We start from the raw sequence: 20,509 nt of genomic DNA, 5'->3' as shown, positions 1-20,509 counted from the left end.
CCCAGATTGCTCTGTTTGGCAGGGCGGCCAGCTCTAGGAAGAGTCTTAGCGGTTCCAAACTTCTTCCATTAAAGAATGGAGGTCACTGTGTCCTTGAGGACTTTCAATGCTGCAGAAATGTTTTGGTACCCTTACCCAGATCTGTGCCTTGACACAATCCTGTCTCGGAACTCTACAGACAATTCCTTTGACCTCATTGCTTGGTTTTTACTCTGACATGCACTGTGAACTGATGGAACTTATATACACAGGGTTGTGCTTTTCCAAATCATGTCCAATCAATTGAATTTACCACAGGTGATTTAAGTTGTAGAAACATCTCAAGGATGATCAATGGAAACAGTATGCACCTGAGCTCAATGTCGAGTCTCATAGCAAAGGGTCTGAAAACGTATCTAAATCAGGTATTTCAGTTTCTTATTTGCAATACATTTGCAAAAAACTATTTAAAAAACTTTTAGCTTGGTCATTATGGGATGAATGTGATGTGTAGATTGATGAGGGAAAAAAATATTTGATTAATTTTAGAATAAGGCTGTAATGTAACAAAATGTGACCCGTTTCAGGAAACTAGGCGTATGTCGCAAGTCACAACTTCACAGGAGAGCCGTTTTAAAGTAAAAAATGTGTTTTTTATCAAAATGCGTATTTTGGGCAGAAATGCCTTCTCGAACATGTGAAATTTGTACCTTAATAACAAACTTGTATACCATCTGTAAATACAAATTAAATTGTTAAATTACGAGCCTTGTTGGTTAACCCACAGAAAAAGTGAGCAACCTTTCCACTAGCCATTACTGGCTGAGATAATGAGTGGGCTGGACATGCCGAGAGAGGAGAGAGGTTTGCCATATTGAAGGCTTCTGTCTTTTTGAGCTCGTCAGTTTGTGCTGGTAATCTTTTCGAAATGCGGCTTTAAAAAAATTATTGTGTTGTGGAACTGCATAAGAGTTGCTCTCCACTTTCTGGAGGATCAAGTTTTGAAATCAGTGGAGTATGATAGCTAAAGAGAAGGAGAAAACACCTGTCTCCGGATTACATCTTCAAACTAAGAGCAACCGTGGTATGGTATTCCTGACAGGGAGACGCGTCCATCATGCATGATGATGTATGCAAGACCGTCTAGAGTTCGCTAGCTACATTTTCAGATATGACATGTTTCTAATTTTGACAGAAAGTGGTTTCATTTTAAGCTAAAGTGTACTTTTAGCTAGCTAGCTAACATTAGCTGGCTGGCTCCCTAGCTGACGGTTATTATTTATTTCCCAGAGCCGTTTGCTTTTCTAGTTAGAGCCTAATGTTAACTAGCTAACATTGGACCTGGTTGGTTAGCTGCCCGCACTGTGGAATTATTGGCACTTTGTTCATTGTTGTCTAACTAGCTAACATTAGCTGGCTGGCTCGTTAGCTAACGTTACGTGACATGTGTGGTCTTAAACCTTGTTTACCTAGCTAGGTTCTTTGTTTGTGAATCAACTTTCAAAACAGAATTACTTTCCTATTGTTCCTAAAATGCCGTGTATGATATGCCATTTTGTAGCTTTGAGTCTCTACTTTTATCCAATGTAAAATACACCATTTCACATTTTACTACAAAAGACTGAATCAAGGTTGTGAGTCACAAATGTGGAAAAAGTCAAGGGGTCTGAATGTCGAATGCCAAATGCACTGTATACTGATTGTTTAAAGCTAACTACCAAAACTATTGCTGATCGTCTACCTGAACATTCAAAATAAATATAAAGTAAGCCCCATTCAGCAGGTACAGCCAGATGAGAGTTGTGTCTCCGGTAGCTTACTTTAATTCCAGTAAATCATGCTTTTCAACAGTGCATAGATAACAATAATGTACACAATTACATAGATTGTCACAGCCAATAAAGCATAATATTGTGCAAGCAATCTAGCATTTGAATGCTGAAGTTTCCACACATACAATTGAAGTCGGAAGTTTATATACACCTTAGCCAAATAAATTTAAACTCAGTTTTTCACAATTCCTGACATTTAATCGTAGTAAAATGTCCCTGTCTTAGGTCAGTTAGGATTACCACTTTATTTTAAGAATGTGAAATGTCAGAATAATAGTAGAGACAATGATTTATTTCAGCATTTATTTATTTCATCACATTCCCAGCAGTCAAAAGTTTACATACACTAAATTAGTATTTGGTAGCATTGCCTTTAAATTGTTTAACTTGGGTCAAACGTTTTGGGTAGCCTTCCACAAGCTTCCCACAATAAATTGGGTGAATATTGGCCCATTCCTCCTGACAGAGCTGGTGTAACTGAGTCAGGTTTGTAAGGCCCCCTTGCTCGTATGCTTGGGGTCATTGTCCATCTGGAAGACCCATTTGCAACCAAGCTTTAACTTCCTGACTGATGTCTTGAGATGTTGCTTCAAAATATCCACAAAATGTTCCTACCTCATGATGCCATCTATTTTGTGACATGCACCAGTCCCCCCTGCAGCAAAGCACCCCCACAACATGATGCTGCTACCCCCGTGCTTCACGGTTGGGATGGTGTTCTTCGGCTTGCAAGCCTCCCCCTTTTTCCTCCAAATATAACGATGGTCAATATGGCCAAACAGTTCTATTTTTGTTTCATCAGACCACAGGACATTTCTCCAAAAAGTACGATCTTTGTCCCCATGTGCAGTTGCAAAACCGTATTCTGTTTTTTTTTATGGCGGTTTTGGAGCAGTGGCTTCTTCCTTGCTGAGCGGAAATTCAGGTTATGTCGATATACATGTAGGACTCGTTTTACTGTGAATATAGATACTTTTGTACCTGTTTCTTCCAGCATCTTCACAAGGTTTTATGCTGTTGTTCTTTTCACACCAAAGTATGTTCATCTCTAGGAAACAGAACGGGTCTCCTTCCTGAGCGGTATGACGGCAGCGTCCTCCCATGGTGTTTATTCTTGTGATATATAATATATAATAATATATAATAATATATATATATATATATGCCATTTAGCAGACGCTTTTATCCAAAGCGACTTACAGTCATGTGTGCATACATTCTACGTATGGGTGGTCCCGGGAATCGAACCCACTACACTGGCGTTACAAGCGCCATGCTCTACCAACTGAGCTACAGAAGTGTACTATTGTGTACTATTGTTTGTACAGATGAACGTGGTACCTTCATTTGGAAATTGTTCACAAGGATGAACCAGACTTGTGGAGGTCTACAATTTTTTTCCTGAGGTCTTGGGACATTTCTTTTGATTTTCCCATGATGTCAAGCAAAGAGGCACTGAGTTTGAAGGTAGGCCTTGAAGTACATCCACAGGTACACCTCCAATTTACTCAAATTATGTCAATTAGCCTATTAGAAGCTTCTGAAGCGATGACATAATTTTCTAGATTTTTCCAAGCTGTTTGAAGGCACAGGCAACTTAGTGTATGTACATTTCTGACCCACTGGAATTGTGATATGGTTAATTATAAGTGAAATAATCTGTATGTAAACAATTGTTGGTTAAATAACTTGTGTCATGCACAAAGCAGATGTCCCAACCGACTTGCCAAAACTATAGTTTGTTAACAAGAAATTTGTGGAGTGGTTGAAAAACCTAGTTTTAATGACTCCAACCTAAGTGTATGTAAACTTCCGACTTCAACTGTATGTGCAAGAAACAGACCGCCTACCTCACCTTGGTCAGAGCATGAAGCTTGTCACAGTGCGTAGTTTGACTAGGCTACTGACATTCCTTAGGGCTGTTCGGGATGCAAAATGACTTGAATATCAACGACTGTCAACACAACTACATACTTAGTTTGACACTGAAGGACAGGGTGCATCAGTTGTCACAAAATATTAGGCATTTTTCACTAGATAGAAAGAAAGTAATATGAGCAAAATCAATGATTCATAATGTTTGAATCTATTTTCTTGGGGTCCAATGCAGTCATATCTTAAACATTTGAATCAGGGACCGATGTGTATCGGTGAATTACATCCGTAGTAAATTTGTGAACATATTCATTGTATGTTGTTACAATTGTTTCTTGTTCTAGACTTGAAATATTGACTCCATATTTGATTTTTTTTCTGTCATCAACACGAGGACCTTTTTGAATGTTGCGTACCCGCGACAGTTGTCGGACCAACCAATCTGTGCTGTGCTTAGCCTAATTACTTAAGCGAGAAGCAGAAGCCCTGGAACGAAGAAATCCCAGACTCCCTTAAGAGAAGTAGTTTATGTTCAGGGAATCCTGAATTTATTCAACCATCTTTCTGGACTACCCGGCAGGTGGCCTCAGCACGCATATCTGCAGTTGGATGCTTCTCATTGTTTGTGGTTGTTTAGGGTATGTTTCGGGTTGTTTGTGGTCGTTTTAGTTTTTTTGGGGTAACTTTTTGTGGTTGTTTGGGGTTGTTTGCGTTACCTGTTTGTGGTTTCCCCCTTCTGATGACCAGGTGGCGAATCGCATCTCTGCATGTCTGGCAGACATATCAGTGTGGATGACGGATCACCACCTCAAGCTGAACCTCGGCAAGACGGAGCTGCTCTTCCTCCCGGGGAAGGACTGCCCGTTCCATGATCTCGCCATCACGGTTGACAACTCCATTGTGTCCTCCTCCCAGAGCGCTAAGAACCTTGGCGTGATCCTGGACAACACCCTGTCGTTCTCAACTAACATCAAGGTGGTGGCCCGTTCCTGTAGGTTCATGCTCTACAACATCCGCAGAGTACGACCCTGCCTCACACGGGAAGCGGCGCAGGTCCTAATCCAGGCACTTGTCATCTCCCATCTGGATTACTGCAACTCGCTGTTGGCTGGGCTCCCTGCCTGTGCCATTAAACCCCTACAACTCATCCAGAACGCTGCAGCCCGTCTGGTGTTCAACCTTCCCAAGTTCTCTCACGTCACCCCGCTCCTCCGCTCTCTCCACTGGCTTCCAGTTGAAGCTCGCATCCGCTACAAAACCATGGTGCTTGCCTACGGAGCTGTGAGGGGAACGGCACCTCAGTACCTCCAGGCTCTGATCAGGCCCTACACCCAAACAAGGGCACTGCGTTCATCCACCTCTGGCCTGCTCGCCTCCCTACCACTGAGGAAGTACAGTTCCCGCTCAGCCCAGTCAAAACTGTTCGCTGCTCTGGCCCCCCAATGGTGGAACAAACTCCCTCACACAGCGGAGTCAATCACCACCTTCCGGAGACACCTGAAACCCCACCTCTTTAAGGAATACCTAGGATAGGATAAAGTAATCCTTCTCACCCCCCTTAAAAGATTTAGATGCACTATTGTAAAGTGGCTGTTCCACTGGATGTCATTACGGTGAATGCACCAATTTGTAAGTCGCTCTGGATAAGAGCGTCTGCTAAATGACTTAAATGTAATGTAAATGTTAAATGTGGTTGATTGGGGTACCTGTTTGTGGTTGTTTAGGGTACCTGTTTGTGGTTGTTTGGGGTGATTAGTAGGACCCCGTATTTCTGATCGGGCATCATGAAGACAGCGCTGGACCCTCTTTACCTCTTTGGCGATGAGACGGCAGTCCACCTCGTTGTAGCTTTCTCGTATCTCTGCTACCGTGGTTAAAGTTGCTACAGCCGGGTTGATGCCAAATGAGATCCTCTCCTCAGAGACCAGCCTGAAAGGGAGGGGGTCTGGGCCAGAGCCTAGATGAACACATAGAATTACAGAATTACATTGTCAGACACAAATCCTGGTCAAACTGACATTGGTAACACAACTGACTCAAATATGTTTCTGTATTTCTGGAAACACAACTGACTCAAAATGGCTGGCATATAGTCAAAGTCATCATGAGATGATTCTAATAGATTATAAGGGGTCGTAGATGCTAAAGGAATCATAATGTGTTATACAGTATCTGCAAGCTTTAAGTAAATTGACTACACGGTCTTGAGTCCATGGCCAGTTAATGTTCAGACAAACACCTGTGTTGCGTAGAGCCAGGTAGTTTCCCAAGTAGGCTGTTCCCTGGTTGTAGATGACTCCTACAGCCCCTGGACTCAGCACTTCCTCAAACAGGTAGGTGGGCCCGACGCGCCACACCAACGAAGCGTGCTGTTTCCATATAGACGGCGTTCCAATGAAGGCACACACGTCAATCACCGCCGTGGGTTCCATGGAAATGTACTGACCCGGGAACGGTTGGATGTACAGCATCTGACAGCGAATCAGAACACATAGAGAGTTCTCTGCATTTTCACAGCACAGAGTGAGTAAGGGTGTAGACAGTACTTCAACCAATGACATGAGCTACAGCTAAAAATCACAACAGCAGCGGAAAAATCGCCAATGGCCTCCAACACAACAGAAGTCTTTCAATGTAAAATGGATGAATTTACTCTGTCCTACTCCTGTACCTTTGCTGCTCCCACCAGTTTCCCATTGAGGTGGGCCGTGACCTTACAGCTCTTCTTCACGTCCTTCGCCATGACAATGGCCAGATGGTGCCACTGACCTGGGGTCAGCTGACTGGAGCATTTGAACCTCAGAGAACCTGGCAGTGGGCTGGGGGTCCGCACCTCTGGCTCCATCATATCTGGCAATTAATACATCAATCAATTATACAACAATCAATCACAGAAGGAGTTGCAGTCCAGATCAAACAGTAATAAACTAAAAATACAAAAATCCACCTTTTGCTAAATCTTTCTAAAATTAGGTAATTCAGAGCAATCATAGCCCCAATCCCAAATTGACCCCTAGACCACTTGTGGATATCTGAGAGAATTTGACAGGTGTAAGCAATAATGGTAATCTCTCTTCCTTGCCCTGTCATAAGATAGTTGGAAGTTATATCATAATGTTTATACCAATCAAATCCTTTCAAATTTCAGAGTGCCTATATCTCTACCTGTACTTGACCATCTGATCATTTATCACTCCAGTGTTAATCTGCAAAATTGTAATTATTTGCCTACCTCCTCATGCCTTTTGCACACAATGTATATAGACTTTTTTTCCTACTGTGTTATTGACTTGTTAATTGTTTACTCCATGTGTAACTCTGTGTTGTCTGTTCACACTGCTTTGCTTTATCTTGGCCAGGTCGCAGTTGCAAATGAGAACTTGTTCTCAACTATCCTACCTGGTTAAATAAAGGTGAAATAAAAAAATAAAAATACCTAGGTGTCTGGTGAGACTGTAAACTTTCATTCCAGACTCACATTAAGCATCTCCAATCCAAAATTAAATCCACAATCGGTTTCCTATTTCGCAACAAAGCATCCTTCACTCATGCTGCCAAACATACCCTTGTAAAACTGACCATCCTACCGATCCTAGACTTCAGGGATGTCATTTACAAATTCGCCTCCAACACTCCTCTCAACAAATTGGATGCAGTCTATCACAGTGCCAACCGTTTTGTCACCAAAGCCCCATATACTACCCACCACTGCGACCTGTATGCTCTTGCTGGCTGGCCCTCGCTTCACACTCATCGCCAAACCCACTGGCTCCAGGTCATCTACAAGTCTCTGCTAGGTAATCTCAGCTCACTGGTCACCATAGCAGCACCCACCCATAGCACGCGCTCCAGCAGGTATATCTCATTGGTCACCCCCAAAGCCAATTCTTCCTTTGGCTGCCTTTCCTTCTAGTTCTCTGCTGCCAATGACTGGAACAAACTGCAAAAATCACTGAAGTTGGAGACTCATATCTCCCTCACTAGCTTTAAGCACCAGCTGTCAGAGCAGCTCACAGATCACTGCACCTGTACATAGCCCATCTGTAAACAGCCCATCCAACTTCCTCATTCCCATACTGTATTTATTTATTTATTTATTTATTTTATCTTGCTCCTTTGCACCCCAGTATCTCTACTTGCACATTAATCTTCTGCGCATCTATTATTTCATTGTTTAATTGTTATACTGTAATTACTTCGCCACCATGGCCTATTTATTGCCTTATCCTACCTTATTTGCACATACTGTGTGTAGACTTTTTATACTGTATTATTGACTGTGTGTTTGTTTATTCCATGTGTAACTCTGTGTTGTTGTATGTGTTGAGCTGCTTTGCTTTATCTTGGTTACAGTTGCAAATGAGAACTTGTTCTCAACTAGCCTACCTGGTTAAATAAAGGTGAAATAAAAAAATACACAGGAGAACGATCACCTTATGGTAGGGATAGCCATGCTGCAAGCCCAGCTTCAGATGCAATTGTTAGGCAAGGGTAATTTAACCTGTTAGAACTATAGGGGCAGTATTTCATTTTTGGATAAAAAGACGTGCCCGTTTTTAGCGCGATATTTTGTCACGAAAAGATGCTCGACTATGCTTGGAATTGATAGTTTTGGAAAGAAGACACTCTGACGTTTCCAGAACTGCAAAGATTGTCACTGTGAGTGCCATAGAACAATATCTACAGGCAAAACCAAGATGTTTGAGTGACCAGGAAATCAACAGGATTTCTGAAGGCACGTTTTCCATGATCTCCTTATATGGCTGTGAATGCCACAGGAATGAACGGACACTTCCTATCGTTTCCCCCAGGTGTCTGCAGCATTGTGACGTATTTGTAGGCATATCATTGGAAGATTGGCCATAAGAGCCTACAATTACCAAGTGTCCCGCATGGTGTCTGCGTGGAAATTGGTGCGCAAAAGTCAGGTCCCAGTATTTTTCCATCCGAATCAGAGAAGAATGCACGCTTCTAGGACTGGCATTTCAATGAAGAGATATATGACAAAACACCTTGAGGATTGATTCAAACAACGTTTTCCATGTTTCAGTCGATATTATGGAGTTAATTCGGAAAAAGTTCGACGTTTAGGTGACTGAATTTTCGGTTAGTTTCGGTAGCCAAATGCATAGTAACAAAACGGAACGTTGTGTCCTACACAAGCATCTTTCAGGAAAAACTGGACATCTGCTATGTAACTGAGAGTCTCCTCATTGAAACATCTGAAGTTCTTCAAAGGTAAATTATTTTATTTGATCCCTTTGCTGGTTTTTGTGAATGTTGCGTGCTAAATGCTAACGCTAAATGCTAAGCTAGCTATCACCACTCTTACACAAATTATTGATTTTCTCTGGTTCTAAAGCATATTTTGAAAATCTGAGACGACAGGATTGTTAAGTAAAGGAAAATGCTTGAGGACAGGCATATTTATTTCATTTATTTTGCAATTTTCAGAAATCGCTAATGTTGCGTTATGGTAATGAGCTTGAGGCTGTAGTCACAATCCCGGATCCGGGATGGGGCGGCCTAACAGGTTAAGTGTAGAAAAGGACGAAACAGCATCTGTGCCACCAGTAAGTACAGATAGGAGTATAAATCCCCTCACAGTCCCCGCAGCCGGACAAGTTTCTCATGGCTTCTGGAAGGAAGTGCTGTAGGAATGCTCAACCAGTGCTGCTCATTCAGCCGACAGATACTATCAACTGGTTCTCCTCATTAAAACCTCTTAAGACTACCCCTCTATACTGCTCCCATTGGAGAAAGTGCGTGCCCATAGTAAACTGAAAATATTTTTTCCCAAAATTGCTAATATATGCATATAAAAAATATTATTGAATAGAAAACACTCTAAAGTTTCTAAAACCGTTTAAATTACTGCTTGTATGTACAGCAGAACTCTCAGGGCAGCCTTTCTCCCAAACTCTCTCTTGTGAAGAGAAAAGTTGGGTCAACTTTGACGTCATGGCCCCCACCCTTCCCAGGCAGCTACCGATCCAGTCTCTATCTCTTCAGCGTGATGCCTGCTTTCAAATGGCACGTTCATTGTGAGAATCCCACGAGCCCTCGACGTTTGGTGGGCGAAATTGCTCGTGTCCCTCTGAAAAACAGGCACTCTATTGTGCGCGGCCGATTTGGAGTACGTTCTTTTCCATGATCCAGCATTTGAAGCCGGATTGTCTGTTCGCGCTGATCTTTGTTCTACATGCTAAAAACATCATAAAACTCGATTTTTCACATTGTTTGACCAGTTTAGTGGACATATGATATGTAAATTGGAAGTTTTGATGCGCAAGAGTGCTGGACCAGAAGTCAGTTTGGATGCATTTCAGCCGAAGCTGTTAACATGTACTAATACAGAGACACACAACGTGAAACCAAACGATGTATTGGGTAAGTATGACTCCTTCTACGTCTTCTGATGGAAGAACATCAAAGGTAAGGGAATATTTATGTGGTTATTTTGGGTTTCTGTGGACTCCAAACGTAGAGGAGACATACTGCTAATATCTGAGCACCGTGTACATAGTGTAAACTTATGGTGCGAACTCAGAGAATTTCAATCTCTCGCGTTTCTGTGCGGCACTGCATTTCTTCTGCGTGGCATTCCTGGAGGAAGTGCATGCACGCGCACCTCTCAGCCGGAACATTGTTCTAAAGCACATGTCTAATTCATTGCACGGAGTCCCAAGTGTCTGCGGGTTTCCGCTCCTTCCTTGGACTTGATTGATGAATTAATGTCATTGATTAGTAAGAAACTCCCCTCACCTGGTTGTCTGGGCCTTAATTGAAAGGAAACACCGAAAACCAGCACACACTAGGCCTTCCAAAAATGAGTTTGACACCCCTGGTCTAGAAGGTTGGTTTGGGATTGTATTTTTTAGTAAATAGCATATTGTGCCAAAGAAAACATTACAGCACAGGTCTAGGTCATTCCAATGTCTCTTTAGCATGTCTTTACCCAGGAAGGTGAAAGGCTCCTCCTCAGTTGAGATGACCAAACATCCATCGCTGGCTGAGATGGAGACAGACAGACAGACGTACTGCTGTTCGGCACGGGACATATGGCGCACCACAGACAGAAGCCAGATCGGGTGGGAATCACAGGCTGAACTGAACCTGCTGATCAGGAACCAGCAGGAATATGACAGGCCTGCTGCCGGAGGGAAACCACGACAGTCTGGTTGAATGGAAGAGGAGGAGGAGAGGGGACAAGCAGAGGTAAAGTGAACCAAACATAGGTCATACAGCATTTTCAAAGCAAATCCATTTAAACAAGTAAAATAGGAAAACATATAGTTGTTAAAAGTAAAACATAGTTGATACAGTACTAGGTGAACTCCCTCCCCTCCTGTCTTACCTCCTCCTATCCCCCCTGTTGGGATGGAGTCAGCATTGACACCTTTCACTGTAGCCAGGGATGGTAGAAATAGACATCTGAAAACACACACACACACAGACATGCACACACACACAGAAACACACGTCATTGTCAAATCAATGGTGAGCAACAGAACATTTCGTATGACAATGACCATAGAAGTTGGTAAGACATCACAAACAGATCTGGGATCAGGCTAGTGAATCATTGGAATCCTATGCAAACCTATCAGAACCAATCCCACTTCCAACCTACCCAGTACAGTGGACTCACCCATAGCCACTCTCAGTCATATCAAACTCCACAAAGGCCGGAGAGGTGGAGACTCGGTGTGGTCGGAAGCTCCTTGGTGACGTCATAGAGACTAGGCTAATGATTTGGTGCAGGGGGAGGGGCTGGCCGACAGGAGAGCCAATAGGAGGAGAGGAGCTCAGCAGGCTAAAAGAGCGCTTCATGATGGAGCGAGTGGTGGTCTCACTATCTGTTAAGCTGTCTGCCTTCTCTGGGCTGTGGCCTGCAAAATTAGATTAATTATACGATTACAACCATGTTTATTTCATTAGCAATTACAGAATTACATGTAAAGACTACATACAGTATAGGCCTAAAGTTAAAACCTAAACTTTTTGGAACACAGATATGCAACATTTCAAATGCTGTCTGCTTCCTCTAGACCAGTATTTCCCAAACCTCTACTCGACTACCCCTAGCCAGTCCACTTCTTTGATGTATTCTAGAATTAGCACAGCTGATTCAAATGGTCATATAATTATGACCGTATTAGTTGAATCAACAGTGCTAGTGCAGGACTAAAATTAAATGGTTAAAATCAGATAAAAGTTCTGTATCTTTACCATTGGAGGGAGAAAAGGGGCATTGTGTGTTGGATTCTGGAGCAGAGGTGGCAGCACTTTTGTTAGCTTGGCACATCAGAGGATCACAAAGACACAGGAAACGCCTGGAGGAGAAGGAAATAAGAGGTAAGATAACATTCGTCAACCTTTGATTTTGGGGTGAACTATCCATTTTAAATACAAAAAAGATTCCTCAAAGGTGGGTAGTGAGATCAACACAGGGACAATGTTTTAAAACTTATTGAATCAGAAAGCGGAAACGCGTGTCCAGATAGTCCTTCCCTGTTTCAGTCCATTTTCTGCCATTTGGTGCCTAATACATATACACACCCAAGCTTGGTGCCAAGAAAAGCAGCTGACCTGAGGTCTATGTGGGACATGGAGTGTGAGGCGACTTTCTCCAGGATGCGTGTGTCAGGCAGGTATAGTGGGTGGTCCGGCCTGAGCAGAATGCTTCGACAGTGGGTTAGTAGAGTGGACACCAAACCCCCCTTGCAGACAATCTGCCGGTTCTTCTCTGATGTTACCATCACCTGGAGGTGGTGGGCTACTGAGTACTGGACCTCCACTGACAGCTGGGGGAGAGGAGGAGTGATGAAGAATTCAATTTAACCAAATTGAGTAAAATTCAAATGACAGCAAAGCAGTCTGAGAAGAGAGGAGCTATGAGTAATCCAATTGAACTGAACTGAGTTGAATTCCAATGAATTGATTTCTACATAATATGAAAGAGCAATAAAGCGTGAATTAAATCTAACTGATTCCTGAATTGATTCCTGCATATGACAGAGCAGTGTAGTCGGTCTGCTGATAGGTTACCTGTGGATCCTCTGCAGTAAAGACATGAGGCAGGAGAGTCATGATGACCCTGAGGGCTCCAGGATACAGTATGGTCTGGTCACAGGTAAACCTGAACCCATTAACCCACAGATACATAGTATCACATAGTTATAACGTAATTATAATATGAAGCAATCTTGCTTGGCCTCTGGTAGATTGGGTACGAGAGAAATTAACACTCATGCAACAACCTGGAATATACAGTACATTCGGAAAGTATTCAGGACCCTTGACTTTTTCCACATTTTGCTACATTACAGCCTTATTTTAAAATTGATTAAATACTTTTCCCCCCACATCAATTTAAACATAATAGTCCATAATGACAAAGCAAAAATCAAAGGTTTTTAGAATTTTTTGCAAAATAAAAAAATGAAATATCACATTTACATAAGTATTGCAACACCTTTGGTAGTGGTTACAGCCTCGACTCGTCTTTGTTATGATGCTACAAGCTTGGCACACCTGTATTTGGGGAGTTTCTCCAATTCTTCTCTGCAGATTCTCTCAAGCTCTTTCAGGTTCAATCTGCACAGCTATTTCCAGGCCTCTCCATAGATGTTCGATCGGGTTCTGGCTGGGCCACTCAAGGATATTCAGACACTTGTCCTGAAGCCACTCCTGCTTTGTCTTGGCTGTGTGCTTAATGTTGTTGTCCTGTTGGGAGGTAAAACCTTCGCCCCAGTATGAGGTCCTGAGTGCTCTGGAGCAGGTTTTCATCAAAGATCTCTCTGTACTTTGCTCCATTCATCTTTCCCTCGATCCTGACTAGTCTCCCATTCCCTGTCGCTGACACACCCCCACACCATGATACTGCCACCATCATGTTTCGCTGTAGGGCTGGTGCCTGGTTTCCTCAAGACGTGACGCCTGGCATTCAGCCCAATGAGTTCAATCTTGGTTTCATCAGACCAGAGAATCTTGTTTCTCAAGGTCTGAGACCTTTCGATACCTTTTGGAAAACTCCAAGCGGGTTGTCATGTGCCTTTTACTGAGGAGTGGCTTCCGTCTGGCCACTCTACCATAAAGGCCTGATTGGTGGAGTGCTGCAGAGATGGTTGTCCTTCTGGAATGTTCTCCCATCTCAACAGAGGAACTCTGGAGCTCTTTCACCTCCGTGACCAAGGCCTTCTCCTCCGATTTTTCAGTTTAGCTGGGCGGCCAGCTCTAGGAAAATCTTGGTTGTTCCAAAATAACAATGAATGAGGCCACTGTGTTATTTGGGACTTTCAATACTGTAGACATTTTTTTGGTACCCTTTCCCAGATCTGAGGTCTGAATACTTTCTGAATGCACTGTAAAAGCTTAGAAGAAAACCACTGTAATATATAGGGAGGTGAAGATGGAAAGGGAGGGGGAGAATGAGAAGGAAAGGAGAAGGAGATAGAAAGGGAGATAGATATAGACGGACATTGAAATAGAGATACTCTGGTACGATAGTGTATCTCTTTAACAAGAAACAACAGTTCCACCTGTGGTTAGTCTCAGAGCAGACAACAGCGACGCTGTGGCCTGCAGGTCTGGATCCCCCCGGTAGTTCATCCTCTGGTGTCTGTAAAGTCTGTTGGGTTGGTGGCACAGTCTGCAGCCTCTCTCCTCCACCACCACCCCCCTGGGTCTCTCCATCTCCCCCCTCCTCTCTCTTCTCTCCCACATGTCCTGCTGTCATCTCAAGGGCAGCGTGGGTCCCTGTAGCTAATTGGTCCAGGTAGGAGAGGAGCCTGATACAGGTCTGTAAAGGGGGAGGCAGGGGTGGCTTGGAGGTGGAAGAGAGGGAGGTGAGCACTGGGGTCTCACACAGCTCCAGAAATTGGTGGAAACTCCTCCCAAGAGAATGATTGTCCTCTGTTTCTCTCTGACCCCATCTATGGCCCAGGCCCCTACTCATCATACCCCCAGCGTGGCCCTCCATCCTCTCTGTTGCCTCCCAGCCCTCAGTCTGGAAACAACCCAGCCGTAGTAAGGCTTCAGCCAGCCTCTCGTAGAACCCTTCAGCCTGGAACAAATTAATGAATTATTTTCATGTCTGGTCACTTTCATTACAACCCATCCTTTGGCTTACGAGGTTATTGGACAACTCATTTGAATTAATGACATCACAGTACTGTGGTGTTACTTACCTGGAACTGGTGTGAGTTAACAGGGTGTACGTGGACAGCTAGGGCGAGGGTGTGTAGGGTGAGGAAGAGGAGGTCTAGTATCCCCTGCTGCCCCTTAGCACCCCACACCCCACCCTGAGTGGGGTCACTCAGAGCCCCCTCCATGTCCACCACCAGGGACAGCAGGCCGGTGAAGCCCCGCGCACGTCGAAACGCCCCCCAACTGTTAGGTCTCTCCAGAACCTTCAAAACTGACTGGAGAACAGAGAGAGAGATAATTCAGTTACAGAACATGTACACACACACGTCTGGCTCCATTTGTGCTTTAGTCCTCTCTGACTATCTAACAAACAAGGTAGACTATGTTATATTATAGAGTTCTATGGATGAGGCAGATCGAGAAAGTCCGGTTAACATGGCTATTGAGAAGATTATATGGCAAGTTTACAGGCATAGATTGAGGTCATTGAACTTGACCCATACAGAGTTAACCCTTTGCAGACAGCACAAACAGAATAGCATGGACCAAAACTATTCAGCTCACACACAGTATTCTCTTTGGGATGTTTGAGATGTTTGAGGTTTGGGAGTATGTTGTCAAAAAGGCATCAGTGACCAACATCTAGATATGTATAATGCCTAGTGAAAGTCTACACCCCTTGACTCATTTTTCTGCTTTTTTTGACTAGTTATCTACACAACCTGCTCCACTTTCAAAGTGAAAGACATTTTAGAACATTTTCTCAATTTCCAAAAAATTTAAAACAAAGATGTCTTGATTGCTCATGTCTTTATAAAACCAGTGTCAGTATGCTAACTTAGCATATAGTGCTGCCACCCTGGACTTACCTCTGACTGGGCTTGTACCAGGGTCCTCTACCTTACCAACACACTTAACTGCCCGCTTGACAACATGCAAAACAATTGAACTACACAAGAGGTTCCAATTGGATAGTTCCATCGGCAAGATTTCAAGCTAGCTGCGAAGTGAGCTTACAGTACATTTTTACCCCAAAGTTAATACTGTGGAAGCCTTTTTGGCAGCAACTACATCTGTGAATAATTTTGAATAAGATTCTACCAACTTCGCACAACTCTTAATTAAGGCAACATATATTAATTGTTTTTGTCAAAATTGCTCAAGCTCAGTAAATTTGGTTGGGCATCATTGATGGACAGTAATTTTCAAACCTTTCAAGCAGACTCAAGTCAGGACTGAGAGTAGACCACTCAAGAACACTCAACACCTCTTGGAAAGTCATTGTAATTGCCGCCAAAGGTGCTTCCACCAAGTATAAACTATGGGGTGTGGGGACATACCCAATCAAGACATATTTGTATTTATTTTTGTATCCCTTTTTAGATTGATTTTTAAGGCAGCAAAATGTGAATCTGTGCAAGGGGTGTGTAGACTTTCACTAGGCACTGTGTAAACATTTAGAGTAATAATGTATAATGCATTCAATTGCCTATCAATAAGTAAACAAAGCAAAATGCAAGCTTATCTCTTCCGTTCTATCCTGCCAATTAAAACAAGCAGGTCATGAAGGGATGAAAAATAGTCCTGACATAAATAAATAACAAAATCATAAATTATTTGGGGTAACCGTTGTTGAGGACTAAGCTAAATGTGATTAGCTTCATCTAATTTAGTGGTCTAATCCATCTGATAGGCAATGTGTGTGGCAGAACGCAGAGAGAAATGTGATTAACAAGAATTCGACTAATCACAATGGCTCTCAACACACGCCAAACCAGGTCACACTAAATCTGACTGCCACCTGCTTTAATCAAGTTAACACACATAGACACACTCGCACACACACCAAACACACAAACACCCCACCACCACACACACACCCATACACACATATATCGTCTGCGAGTTAGTACCCCTCTCATTCTGATCTATAAAAATAGACACGTACAGTAAGTCGCTAACTCACTTAGACCTAATCAGGTTTATCAGCCATTCTCTGATGTGATAGAGGTCCTAATCTTCATAGAGCTACAGCACAGGGCTGCAGGGGTAATCAAATAGCGCCCCGGCTAACAGCTAAACCTGTATCAGCTAATCAATCTGCATTTGTCTATAATGCAATAAAGCTCCTGGAGGATGGGATAACAAATTCACTGCCTTATTATGTTTTAAACATGTTACAATTTGTTAAAATTTGACGTGAAAATGAAATCTGCAGATTAGTCGAGACCCTCACGTGTTTTTGTTGGCTGTCGTTTCTCCTCAAGCTTTAGCAAACATGTGTTTTTGACAACAATCCATAAAACATTAGAGAGAGATCAATGTCTGTGTGTGTACCTGCAGCAGGTCTTGTTTGAGCCCCAGCTCCTGTTGTGTAGAGGAACAGAGAGCTCCTATAGCCGTAGACATAAACTCGTCAGGGTTTATCTCTGACAGCTGCTCCAGGATGCTGAGGGTTGGTCCTCTGTACTGCTCCTCATCTAGAAATATCTTTATGTAGGGAACCATCCCAAGTTCACGGACTGACACTGAGAGAGCGTGGAAGAGAGAAAGCGAGAGAGCGGGGGAGAGCTGGAGAGTGATCGGGATGTGTGTACCTGATAGATTGTAGCATTTCTTTGGATAGACGCAGATATAAAAGCGAGGGGAGACAGATGAGAGTGAGAGGATGAGAGGAAAGTGGCTAGTGGTGGACCCAGGGATCGGACCAGTGCCTTTGGGGGCAATGTTGGTTGCACTACCGCTAGACCAGATTCAGACACTTACCTGTGTTTCTGATGGAGCATAGGGTGAGGGCAGCCACTACTGTGAGCATGCTGGTGGTGAGAGCTCTCTCATTGTCCTCTACAGCTGATTGATCTTGGGGACCTGACAGAGAGAGATGAGATCACTGTGAGGAAGAGTGAAAGCCTCTATAGGCTCTATATAAGACTATATGTGGTAACATCATTGTTACAATAACATACCTGCTCCTCTAGCCTTCCTGAGTATCTTGGCCCTCCTTCGTAGTTCTCCAAGCAGAAGTTCCAACAGACCTCCATCACTGAGAACCTCCGCTAGCAGACCACTACGCACTGTCAACCTGAAGAGGAATGGAAGAGATTTTGTATATTTTAAACTAAAGTCAAATCCAATCAAATTTGATTTGTCTCATGCTTCGTAAACTAGTGTAGACTAACAGTGAAAAGCTTACTTACGGACCCCTCCCAACAATGCAGAGAGAAAAAAAGAGAAGTAATATAAAAAATAATTACACAAGGTATAAATACGCAATGAGTAACTGGATATACAGTGCATTTGAAAGGTATTCAGACCCCTTGAATGTTCCACATTTTGTTACGTTTCAGCCTTGCCACGTCTACTCCCGCTCTCCCTCTCCGGCGCTCGATGTCGCAGGTCTACTAACCACCGGTCCTGGAAACCCATCTTTAAGCACACCTGCGTCTCATCACCAGTCACACCTGGACTTCATTACTCCCTGACTACTTACCCTTAATATAATTATTTTTTGTTATCAGTTATCAGGTAGTGTTGGTTATGTTTCTTTGTCAGACGTTTGTCTTGTTTTGTATGTTTGTTCATATTAAACTCACTAACTGCACCTGCTTCTTGACTCCCTGCATCGACGTTACAGAATACTGCCTCAACATATGGAAGCATCAGTTAATCAGGACATCTCCCAGATAGTCAGCGATCAGGGACACTTACTTCGCCAACACTATGAACACCTGGCACAACTGCGGATGGCTATGGATGAGGTACTCCACATTTTTCAACATCTCGACATTTCCGGAGGGGCTTCACCTCCAACAAGCGGAGGATTCTCTACCACAAGTCGACCCATCGTGCCAGCACCCCAGCCCATCCAACAGTCCACCCAGGTCAGCGATGCCCGTTTGTCCCTCCCGGACAAATATTACGGGTCTCCCTCCAAATGCCGTGGTTTCCTACTCTATTTCACTCATCAGTTGGGAGTTCCCACCACAGACAGGTCCAAGGTTGCCCCGGTTATTTCCCTGCTGACAGGACGGGCGTTGGAGTGGGCTATGGCCGTCTGAGAGAGAAGAGAGTCTGGGTTCCTATGAGGGGTTCAGGGTCTTCCACCATTCACCGGAGGGCAGAGAGGACAGTGGCAGCATCCAGTGGATGGAATGATCCAGCACTCTGCACCCTATTCAGAAGAGGATTGTGCAAAGAAGTCCAGACGGAGATGGCTTGCCGAGATGAAAATCTAACCTTGGACACATTCATCGCGATGGCCATTTGTCTGGATAACCTCCTTTGGGAGCGTCAGCACCCCCATCGCCTCTCTCCCTCCTTCGTTGACCGTTCTGCATCAGAGCCTGAACCCATGGCCACAAGCCTCCCCGCGGCTGAGCGACGCCATCGGAGGCAGTTAGGGCTCTGTCCCTATTGCGGCCAGGAAGGGCACCAGCTTCAACGGTGTCTGGTACGTCCCAACCCGGAATCCACAAGAGCAGAGGGACTTCCTGGGTTAGGCATGAGTACTTCATCATCATCACTGTCCGTCAAACCTTTTTCAGTATCGATTTCACTAGGAGGCGGTCCCTCATCTATTGTTTCTACAGCTCTAAAGGGTTCTGGTGACACAGGGAATTTTATTGACAAGACCTTTGCCTCCTCCCTGCACATCACCTCATACCCGCTCTCTTCTCTATTTCTGGTCCAAGCGTTGGATATACGACCATTGGGATCCGGCACTATTACGCACGTCACAGTTCCACTCACCCTCACTGTGGGACCCAAGCACCAGGAAAACCTTTCCTTCCTCTTCACCTCCGCACCCATGCACAAAGTCATCATTGGCCTCCTGTGGCTCCAACTCCATAATCCCACCATCTCCTGGTCAGAGAGGAGGATTACCGCCTGGGGACCAGGATGTCGGAGGACCTGCTTTCCCTGTCTCTGTGATTCCACATTGGTAAAGGGCCCTGTGTGTGTCCGCCAGTTCATCAATCGGTCCTCCGGAGCGTATTTACGTCCCAACAGAGGTTAGAGATTGGTTGCTGACCTGGGCACACACATCCCTCGCCTCTGGACACCCAGGTGTCACCCGCACCACTCAATCCCTTTCTGAGAAATAATGGTGGCCAACTTTAGCACAGGACGTTGCACACTATGTCAAGTTCAGTATGTACTCAATATATATCTCACCGCACGCTCCAGCAGGAAAACTCCTTCCCCTTCCTGTGCCACAGCATCCCTGGTCTAATCTGTCAATTTATTTAATCACTGATCTCCCCTCGTCTGATGGTTTCACCATCATTTTGGTGATTGTGGACAGATTCTCAAAATCTTGCAGTTTCATCTCTCTCTCTGGTCTCCCTAACACTCTCCGGGTCGCTGAGGTACTGTTCCAGCAGGTCTTCCGGCACTTTCACCATCCGGAGGAAGGCTTTCATGGAGAAGCTGGGGTCACGGTCAGTCTCACTTCTGGGTACCAGCCTCAATCTAACGGGCAGGTGGAGATGATGAACCAGGAGCTGGGGAGGTTCCTGAGGATTCACTGCCAGGACCAGCAGGGGGAGTGGGCCCCATTCCTTCCTTGGGATGAATACGCCCAGAATTAATTTGGACACTCCTCCACTAAGCTGACTCCCTTCCAGTGTGTTCTGGGTTATCAGCCGGCCCTGGCTCCGTGGAATCCGATC

At 44.2% G+C, this 20,509-nt stretch overlaps 1 protein-coding gene across 4 annotated transcripts in view; it reads right to left on the bottom strand.

Moving 5' to 3' along the window:
- Nucleotides 1-20,509, bottom strand: part of wdfy4 (WDFY family member 4) — a 201,020-nt gene that overhangs the window by 123,507 nt on the left and 57,004 nt on the right. For all 4 annotated transcript variants that reach the window (XR_008078773.1, XM_052478455.1, XM_052478453.1 and 1 more), the window contains 14 exons: nucleotides 17,804-17,919; nucleotides 17,604-17,705; nucleotides 17,175-17,365; nucleotides 14,879-15,112; nucleotides 14,231-14,754; nucleotides 12,738-12,828; nucleotides 12,279-12,493; nucleotides 11,919-12,022; nucleotides 11,338-11,578; nucleotides 11,044-11,120; nucleotides 10,645-10,863; nucleotides 6,358-6,536; nucleotides 5,926-6,157; nucleotides 5,498-5,643 (listed from right to left, as the gene is read on the bottom strand). Coding sequence is in view for 3 of the 4 variants with exons in the window: in XM_052478455.1 (XP_052334415.1) it covers nucleotides 5,498-5,643; nucleotides 5,926-6,157; nucleotides 6,358-6,536; nucleotides 10,645-10,863; nucleotides 11,044-11,120; nucleotides 11,338-11,578; nucleotides 11,919-12,022; nucleotides 12,279-12,493; nucleotides 12,738-12,828; nucleotides 14,231-14,754; nucleotides 14,879-15,112; nucleotides 17,175-17,365; nucleotides 17,604-17,705; nucleotides 17,804-17,919 (2,671 nt within the window). In the remaining variant the exon portion in view is untranslated. The remainder of the gene's footprint in view (nucleotides 1-5,497; nucleotides 5,644-5,925; nucleotides 6,158-6,357; nucleotides 6,537-10,644; nucleotides 10,864-11,043; nucleotides 11,121-11,337; nucleotides 11,579-11,918; nucleotides 12,023-12,278; nucleotides 12,494-12,737; nucleotides 12,829-14,230; nucleotides 14,755-14,878; nucleotides 15,113-17,174; nucleotides 17,366-17,603; nucleotides 17,706-17,803; nucleotides 17,920-20,509) is intronic.

This window comes from Oncorhynchus keta, chromosome 2 (assembly GCF_023373465.1).
Source record: "Oncorhynchus keta strain PuntledgeMale-10-30-2019 chromosome 2, Oket_V2, whole genome shotgun sequence".
In the NCBI taxonomy this organism is placed as follows: Eukaryota; Metazoa; Chordata; class Actinopteri; order Salmoniformes; family Salmonidae; genus Oncorhynchus; species Oncorhynchus keta.
Note: the sequence above shows the minus strand (reverse complement) of the source record. Positions and strands in the feature narration are given on the sequence as shown.